This window comes from Clytia hemisphaerica, unplaced genomic scaffold (genome assembly GCF_902728285.1).
Source record: "Clytia hemisphaerica strain Z4C2 unplaced genomic scaffold, Clytia hemisphaerica genome assembly, whole genome shotgun sequence".
NCBI lineage: Eukaryota > Metazoa > Cnidaria > Hydrozoa > Leptothecata > Clytiidae > Clytia > Clytia hemisphaerica.
Genome location: NW_027104560.1, coordinates 408,818 through 418,626, shown reverse-complemented (window position 1 = coordinate 418,626; position 9,809 = coordinate 408,818). Strand labels below are relative to the sequence as shown.

General features: G+C 34.2%; 2 protein-coding genes across 2 annotated transcripts; one reads left to right on the top strand and one right to left on the bottom strand.

Moving 5' to 3' along the window:
- Nucleotides 1–941: 941 nt before the first annotated feature.
- LOC136822998 (uncharacterized) lies at nt 942–1,777 on the bottom strand. Its single transcript, XM_067079307.1, has 2 exons — nt 1,713–1,777; nt 942–1,412 (listed from the first exon to the last, which is right to left on the bottom strand). The coding sequence occupies exons 1-2, from the start codon at nt 1,735–1,737 to the stop codon at nt 1,090–1,092; spliced, it is 348 nt and encodes a 115-aa protein (XP_066935408.1). The 5' UTR covers nt 1,738–1,777; the 3' UTR covers nt 942–1,089.
- Nucleotides 1,778–4,079: 2,302 nt separating this feature from the next.
- Nucleotides 4,080–8,107, top strand: LOC136823040 (uncharacterized). Its single transcript, XM_067079337.1, has 2 exons — nt 4,080–4,232; nt 6,257–8,107. The coding sequence occupies exon 2, from the start codon at nt 6,262–6,264 to the stop codon at nt 8,020–8,022; it is 1,761 nt and encodes a 586-aa protein (XP_066935438.1). The 5' UTR covers nt 4,080–4,232; nt 6,257–6,261; the 3' UTR covers nt 8,023–8,107.
- Nucleotides 8,108–9,809: the final 1,702 nt, after the last annotated feature.

Here is a 9,809-nt window from a genome sequence, read left to right as displayed (position 1 = left end):
GATAAATGAAAAATTTACTCTTATTTTACCAACCGACCGACCCATATTTTTCTAATGATCTGCCCGTAGAACAACAAATTAAATTGGTCTCGCTTTATCGGGGAAAAGTAACGATAATTATTTGAGGGGGTGACGAAATTTTTCCCCGACTAAATAAAACTCCAACCTTTTTTTTGCGATATAAGGTATCATCTTTCCACAATCTCCCTCGAAATATATTAAGATTTTAGTGTACTTTAACGTTTTTCAGAATTTGAAGTTCGGGCGAGAATTGCTATTTTAGCACTTCCACTTTCTTCCATTGAATATTTCGATTTTAGAGGGGTTTGGTGGCTTCTAGGCTATTATATTCCAAGCCTCATTCGAACAAATTTGAGCTTTTAAATCCTGAGATCCTAAGTCCTGTAAGTCGTAAGTCTCATGTTAAATCGTTAAAACTCTACTTTCCAGCTGTAGTTTAAGGTGCTTAAAATCAATTGTGGTGTTCAAAATTACACCGGGAACTCCCCCTTTGTCTCAAATATTTAGTGGACGATTGCAGCATCTTTTAAAGTCGATTTTTTTAGAAACCCACCCTGGGCGTTTAAGAGGGTGGATGTTTTAATTTCAAGAAAAAATATCACGAAAAAAAAAAAAGAAAAAAAAAATCTCGCACACCTATTTTGGGAGTAGTTTACCCCACATGAGTGGGAAAATAATCGAAACCGTGTAGTCAGGTGTAGTATAGTATACATAAATTAAGCAAAAAATATGCGATGATAAATAAGTTTACAAAAGTGATAAACTACGGATTACTTTACATCTTTAACATGAAAATGAACAACATCTACGATTGTAAATTAGCCTCCGTGTCTTAAAATTCAATTTAATAAGGTGAATCAAACATTAAATTTTCTGAGGGTCAACAAAAACTTTCAAATTGTAAAATACTGAATGGTACACCCTCCTCCGCTGATGCATCGATTTTGAGTTGATAAAACAATGGCAAAACTCTCAATGATTAAGAAGAAAACGATGCCGATTGGCAAAAAAAGAAATCGTTGAGCAAAATTACGATAAAGTAAAAGTAAAGCATCATTAAATATCAGATCAGTGTCTTTTGGTCAATGTCAACTTTATCAAATCGTCAGTTTCCATGTCAAGGATCAACTTGTCGTTCCGATTGACCTTGATTCTTTCCTCCTTCCTTCTATCGTGTGCCCATACATGCACTTCTTTAGGGTTTAAAGATGACCTCACACGGATTCTCGTAGTTATTGTCGTGTTCGGAGCGATTCGTTTTTTCTTTACCAGATATTTCTTTTCGGAATCCAAGAGAGACGGGCTTTTCAGTGTGACATCCACGTCTTCCTCGGTTTCATTTCGAATTTGCAGCTGCGCTACAACAGGGTGGACTTCAACAGTGGCCGTTTCTAAAAAAAAATCAATTATTATTAAAATCGATTAAACAAATGAAATACCCTTATCGATAAAATATTTATTTGAAAAAGGGTCAAACAAAAGGCAAGGGACGTGAAAAGAACGATTATTTTCCTCATTTATTCCTACCTAGTTTTTATTCCCCTAATTTTCCTAATCTAATGTCATTTAGATTCTTGTCGAACTCGCCGCCCGAATGCCCATCCAGGGTCTGAATCTGATGAAAATCAGATTAATGGGAAAAAGCAGAAGAAGCATCGTGTAGAAAGAATTGTAATAATTTGGTAACTTACCTGGTAAACTTTGATCAGAGCCCATTCTGTGTTTCTGTTTTCTAATTATTTAAAGTTGTCAGTTCTCCTCTTCTCGTGCGTACTTTTGATCCTCTTGACTTCAGACCGTGGAGTGACTATATGCTAATGTCTCACACAAATTTATACCAAAACACATTTCGAATGAAGTAATAGACGATAATAGTCCAATAAAGTAACCGGCATTCAAGACACAATAGGTGTCGGGGACGGTTACTTCAAAGAGGAGAAAGAAAAACGGAAAAAAAAGAAGAACCGATGAAAAAATCTACTACGCACGATAATTTTTGCACAGTCACGAAATCGCACCATACACAGACAGTAGACTATGCTATAGTCTAAGACGAATCACTATCTAAGAAAAAAGCCCAAAGCCGAAGAAGAAAATTCGCAAACGGTTTTTTTTGCCAAAAGCGTCTACACAGACAGGTGCATGTCACTAGTCCGACACTTTCTAGTCCGGCAGTAAAATAGTCCGAATCTATAAAATAATGTGGAGAATACCTTAAAGGAAGAAATTTTGGCGGGAATTTAATTTGGCGGATGGCCAAAAAAGTTTTTTCAGAGGGAATTTAATTTGGCGGATGGACGAAAAAACTAAATTTGGCGGTAATTTAATTTGGCGGTCCCTTAAAAATTTAGCCTTAAGATGGCGTCAAAACAGCGAAAAAATAGCAAAAACACCTTAAAAGAGATCATATTTTAAAAATGTTTGATTTGGCGGGAATTTAATTTGGCGGATGGCGGAAAAAAGAAATTTTTGCGGGAACTTAATTTGGCGGATTTCAGTCAAATTAATTTTGACAGCATTTTTACATAATTAGAAATAAAGGACCAATCAAATTTGCGCAAAGATAATTTATAGCAAAAAGGAAGCACCGCCTTTAAGGGTGCCTTTTTGCATGTTCAAAATTATACTATAATTGTTGTAAAAACCAAAAACTTTAATTCAAGCCCTCCCCCCCCAAAAAAAAAAAAGAAGGGTCGTAAAAACAGCTAAATCCAATTTCTTGACTCTTGAAAGCCTAATCCTAATAGGCTTCCCAAAATCTAAGAAAAATTGGCTTTAGGGGCCCAACCTTAAAGTCGGAACTTTGGATTTTTATAGTGTCGGACGGGGCGCAATCACAGATATCTGTAAAGCCTGAAGGGCCTAGATAGGCACTCGTATTACATTATTGATTGAATTCGTTTTCTAGCATTTCTTTGCACTGAAACCCTTCCTATTGATAAAAATGTATCAAGGCAATATAATCAGAAATTTCGCGAGGGATAAATTTCAGCGATCTGGCGATTCGGCGTGTTTTAGCGAGATTTATTTTAGCGAAAATAGGGAAAACTCGCTAAAACGCTAAAATTAGTCTCGCTAAAATTTCTACGATTAAAGTAGGATCTAGCATTTTAATTGTTTTCGGAGCGCGAGAACAAAAAAAGTAGGCGGCAAACGCTATTTCACATCTCTCAAACCGGTGAAATTGCATATTTTAGTCACGTGACTTTGTTGGTAGGAAATCCTTCCAAACCTAAAGGCTTCACTTTTCGATAGGCCGCAAATCCCAGCCTCTTTGTTAAAAATTCTAGCTATGATGGTGCTGGTCACACTCTGTTCAATATGATCAAATATCTTTTATTAGGTTTTCGTCTTTACAAAAATGATATAGTTAGTAGATTTGATTTTATTTAAGAAAAAAAAGAAGAAAAGTTGTAACATTTTATTTTTACTTGTATATATTTTTAGTAGATATACCGAGATTTTTGGTGATTAAAGAGACATAAATAAAATTTTAAAAAATCGGCAAATCTAGCCCTTACAGATCTGTGGTTATCTGAACGCAATACATAAATAAAGAAGGCAAACAACGAGACAAAATACTTTGATATCCTTGGATATCGGTGGTTGAAATACTTTATTCGAATTGAATGAAAGCCACAACTATTCGAATGAAGTGTCTGGCTTTTGAGACAATGGGGTCGTTCGGGGGACTTCAAAGGGAGGAAGAAAAAAATAGAGAAGAACACCATCAACTACGACACGACAACAATTAACTCCAGTCACGAAGTCACACCCTTTTTTGAGACGGGGGCAAAATAAAAACAACATTTTTTATTGAATATAAAACGCTGAACAATGAATAATATTTGAAATTCTAAGAATTACTAAATTAAAATGAATTGAAATTCATACTTTGTATTTTGATTCTTTTGCGATTTACAGTATATTTTCTATCTTTTCTTTGACATCAGTTTGAATTGTAATATTAACCCCCGGCTTTAATTTGATTATCACGCATGCGTATTAGTGTCAAAAAAGAGCAATGCGTAGGAGGGCGCAGCAAAAAGGTTTTCCAGGAAAGTACAAGAAGTTGTGATGTGATCGTCTTGTCTATAAACTCAGCACGTGTGGATAAAGTTTCAGAAAGCACATCATATTACTTATCCGGATGAATATCGAAGAAATGACAAGATTCAAGCCTTATTGTGTTTACAATTAGCTGATATGTGGTATGAAACCTTTTTTATTTTGTCAGATCTGTCAACATTTCTCTTCTCTGTTGACACTACTGTGAGAGAACCTTAATTTTTGGTTTGCTCAAATTTTGTTACCAGTTACTTATACCAACTGCTTACTGTCTGGAACTGTGGAAAATAATTCAGTTCTCAGATTAAGATTCTTGGCGCCTTTCATTCCCCTTATGTTTAGAAAATTGAAAATTTTTATAATTTGAAAAAATTTGTTGTTGGAAAGTTGTTTTTCATGCAAACAATGAATTCTCAAATTTGTTTGCCAATATAAACAAGACGTTGATTCTAAGGGAAATTTTTGCATTGAATGAAATTTGACCATGTTAAATCGCAATTTAATTCAGATTTAATTGCAATTTAATTCAGATTTAATTGCAATTTAATTCAGATTTAATTGCAATTTAATCCAGATTTAAGCCTAATCTTTTTCGAACAACTAGGGCCCATGCCCAGGGTATCATTTTTAAAAAATCAGCATAAGAAATAGAAATTCAAAAATTGAAAATTTTCCAATATCTGCTGGCGAGCGCATTGTGCTCCTTTGGTGCAGTTTGATGCTAAAATATATAAATTATATATAACATGATTTGATATATAAATTTATTAATAATTTATGTTGGTTTTTAAAGGATTTTCCCTCAAAAATGGCTTCAGATCTTTCCAATATGAGATAAAAGAGATAAAAGCAAGCTAAGCCATGCATACATCATGAATCGAAGTAACGAAAGTGCCAAATGAATTTCAAATTTTGAAATTTGAAAAGAAGTAAAAATTTTCAAATTTCAAAATTTGAAAAATGAAAAATACAAAAAAATTTTGATTTTCAAATTTTGAAATTAAAAAAAATTGTTTATACCCCAATCGACGTAATAAAAGTGCCAAAAGAGGTTTTTAAATTTTAAGTATGAATAAATTGGGCTATTCCATTTTTAAACTGTACAGGGGTATTGACGAAATTTTCAAGGGGGGCCTAAGCCTTGATTTTCCAAGGGGTTTTTGTTCCTTTTTCAGCTTTTCCAAGGGGGTTATTCAAGGTTTATAGGGGGTTCTCCCCTCATAAACTGACATCAGTTGTTTTCCAGCCGTTTTTCACAAAATTTAGTTTTCCAGAGGGTTTGTATCCCAATTTCCAGGGGATAATTTGCTATTCAATATTTCCAGGGGGGCTAGTGAAAAAAGTTCGTCAATACCCCTGTATAATTTTTTTTAGAATAGCCCATTAGAAGGTTAGCAATCTGTGTTGACGTCAACAGGAGGTACACTAAAAGTGCAATAATTACCTAAAGCCCTGCAATTCGAGTGATTCTATCTTTGAGAGAATTGATTGGTTGATTAATGTCACGTGACCCGTCAATAGACTTTTTGTTCCTAGTATACAGAAGTGTGATTTGCACACACTGTAACATCATAATTTGACCTTAAGAACGTTTAGGTAATCAACTTTACCATATAAGGCAAAGAAACCACGTTATGGGGGTTTAGAACGATGTTTACTTTCGACTAATATAGCCTAATATCTGAGACAATAGGCAAAAAACAGGTGGATATTTTGTCCCTTCAATTTCACGAATATGTTTTTTCAAAGATAATTCTATTAGTTTGCTTCTTAAATTTCAGATAAATGAAAAAAGTGTGACAAATATAATTTTTAAAATTTAAACCTTTAATTGGCACTTTTATTACAACGAGCTTTGTCCAATTTTAAGCAATACTAAAAATTTTCCATTTTTCATTTTTCAAATTTTGAAATTTGAAAATTTTTACTTCATTTTAAATTTCAAAATTTGAAAATCATTTGGCACTTTCGTTACTTCGATTCACACACGGTATTGAAAGTGGCAAGTATTTTTCTAAATTTTGAAAATTAGAAAAATGAGAAATTTCATGAATTTGAAAATTTGAAAAATGAAAAATCTCCTAAATTTTCAATTTTGTCAAATTTGACAACAAGTCCTTGTATCAAAAGTGCCAAAGCAATTATTGATGATTTTTCTTATTTCTAGGTAACATGGATTCAGAACAAAGCTTGGAAAACTGGTTCAACCAATCTGTCCAAGTCCAGAAAGGGAAGTACTGTTTCGTACAATCATTATTAGAGAGTTATGAAATTTTTTGTCAAATTACCACTAGCACAGATGTTTTTCTTGACAAATTGAATGTGTTTTTATCAAAAAATGGTATTCGGGTATCACATGAGAAAAAAAGATTCAGGCGTCTTAAAAAAGGAAAGGAAATGGTTATACATGGTATATGCCTTTCTAATAATATCTCTGCTTCAGTAATCTCTTCTGCTCCTAGTTTTTCACCTCCAGTCAATTTGACTTCAAACATTTCAATGTCTCAATTGAGCATCCATAAACATTCATCCAAACCAATCCCAGAAATACCACATTCTGTTGAACGCTATTGTACCAAAGCTGATTCTGCTAATGTTCCTGATGTTTGTGGTGAGGGGTCAAGGGAAGATGTCTTGAAAAAAATCAAATTTATTGATGTTGGGGGTAGCTGTGAGTCGGACATTATGACTAAGAGTAGTGCTTCATTTAAAAGTGCCCCAAGTAACACCATGTCTTTGCTTACTTCTGTCTCTACAGAAAGTGTTACTTCACCAGATTCACCAAATCCAGAAATACCACATTTTGAGGTCTGCTGTGGGAAAACTGATTCTTGTCTGGAAGATATTTATGAGAAGACAATGGAAGATGACCAGATAACAACTCAACTTGGTTTTAGATTTTGCAGTGACTCTGAAATCATAACCAAGAACAGTGCGTCACCAAAAAATGTCCCAGATGATTTTGGTGCTATGGCCTTTGATTCTGCCTCTAGTGACTTCGATCCTTTGCCTCAAAGTTCTTTCAAAGTTGCCCTGTCCAACTGTTCTTCACCTGAACTTAAGGAAAGCTTTCCTGCATACCAAAGCTTTGATGATTATGAGGATGATTCAATTGAAACAGTCTGTTCTCCACCCCTCAGCCTGGAAAGCAGCCACTCTTCCAGTGTTATTGATGAATCTGATTCTGTAGTGGACAATATCTTAAAACTTAATCCAAACACATTGGATGCGTATTTCCATAAAACAAATGAAATAGTGACTCCAGCCTTTGACAAACCTGTTTTTCAAGAGAGAAATTTCCATTTTAGACAACCAATAAAGGAGAAATATTTTTGCAATTTGATATTTTCAAGACACTACAGCAACGTGAAAAACCTCACTCCTGCTAATATGCCCGTTCAATTTCAAAGCTTTGAGGATTTTTTGGATTCCCAATTACCAGATTATGATAATGTACCTCAGAAGCTTCAAGAGCTTGTCCAATCAGCTAAGGCAAATAAAGATCCTGCTGAGTTAAAAATGAAAGCATTTTTATGTGGTTCATTTCCTCCTATCCTAACTGGGAACACAGCGCACAAAACAATCATTGACCTGGCTCCTAATATTCAATTCCCTCAGTTTTCTGTGCTTAGCTATGCCAATAATCTGAGATTTGCTTGTAATGTTTGTAAAGTTTTTGCCCCTTATGCTCAATTGCTCAATTGCATGGTCGTAGCTGTATGGTTGGTACTGGTGAGTTTGTTGGCTTTAGGCAAGTATACGAGCATGCATTGTCAGCCCATCATAACTATGTTATTGATTATCTCATGGAAAAAAATGATCTGGATGACTTCCTACCCAAAAAGAGTGAAAAAGTTGTTACTGATTTTTTTCCAGTTGAGAGAAAAGGTTCACGAGTTGCTTGTCATTATCTGTGGCAGCATGACATTGTAAACTGTTTTAGAGATGATCGTAGAATTAGAACAAAACAAGCAGAAACATTGTTTAAAGAGAGAAAACCTTGGAAGAGATGTCTTAAAGAGAAAGGGCATAAAAACACGGCGATCTCGCGCTTTACAAGATTAGCTTAATTAATGGAAGTTTAATTACACTGATAATTTTTAATTTCTCAATCATGAAGTCTCTTTTCAATATTTTGATGGATAAATTAAATATTTTGATTAAATCTCAGCATTTTCGTTTTACAAATAGATTTGCCTACAATATCAACCTAAAATCGAAGAAATTGATGGAAAACTCGACCTTTAAATGAGGATTTCCTGTGATGTATACACTCGGGGGGTTTGATGTATACTCTCGGGGGGCTTTTTTTTAATCTTCAAAATCACAATCAATTTTCAGTTTTTTTAGAATCAAATTTCACTATAACGAAGTTCAACCTTCTTTCTTTCAAAATCTTTTTTTTTCTTATTAAACTTTCTTCTGAATAAGGTCTAAATTTCGAGTTTTCTTCTTATAGGGTCAAATTTAAAAAGATAGAAACAAGTTTTATAAAAAATTGTTTCGTGATTTATTCACTCTTATTTTGTGTCTTTCTGTTATTTGATCAATCAGGTTACCATGGAAGCGCAATTAAAAATAAGTGTTACTTAATAAATAGGGAACATGTTCTACAATTAAATGTAATTAGAAAGGAATACTGACTCATTTGAAAAAATTTCTAAAATTTACAGAACGTTTTCACAGCTATTAGAAAAGAGAAAATAATATGTAATAAGAGCACTTTGAACTTCCGAAGCGAGATCGCAGTGAAATTGTGTTAATTTCAAATTTTGGCAGCAACTGCATTCTAGAGAGGCTCGGAATTATTGGGAAAATGATTCTTCAAGATCAGTATTTGTTCCGGGAGAAACAAAAATTTTGATTGGTGGAAAGTGTGTTGAATTGAATGGAGGTATCAAAAGTTTAGATCCAGTGTGCACAGGCCTAGCTGTTAGTAATGGTGACCATCCTTACACATGTAAAAATTGCTATTCGCAACGAGGTGACTTGAAAGGTCTGATGAAAAAACGTAAAAAAAGTAAGTTGACCACACTTGAAAATAGAGTCGGAAAGTCGGGCTTCAATAAACGCTTTGCCACAAAAACAGAGGAAGCAGAGAGAGTAAAGCAGATGGAAGTTCGGCTCAAAATATTGAATAAAGAAATGAAATTTAACAGAGTACAAAATGAAAAGAAAACATGGGAACAGATGATTCTGAGGTCATGTTCGGATGGAAATGTGAAAAAACTTATCGTAGATCTAGCTTCTCTTATGCAACCGGAAAACAAAAGGGACAGTATTCAAATGGAAATATTACAGAATATAGTGGGAAAACTTAAATCAGGTGTCAATCACAAATATACAAACCTGATTAAAGATGTTGCTGTCCTGTACAAGAATAAACTAGGCGTTACTAGCTACAGTGATCTCAAAGACTTATTTTGCTTACCCAGCAAAACTTGTGTTCAGCAGCATTCCAAAGAGAACAAATTGCATGTTGGCTTAAATGAAGATGTTTTTGATAAAGCTGTTGATTTGTATTGTGGTGGGCCTGTTATTGAAGCGTCTGATGAGGCTAGGACTTTGCGTTTCTTATCTCCTGTGGTTGGAAAAGGTAACCAAATTGAACTGATTGGAAAATGTTGGGATCCTGATATTAGCAAATGGGAGGACTCTCGTGATTTTTTGAAGAATGTAATATCAGACAAAACATCAGTAGATGAATTCTCTGCGTTGAA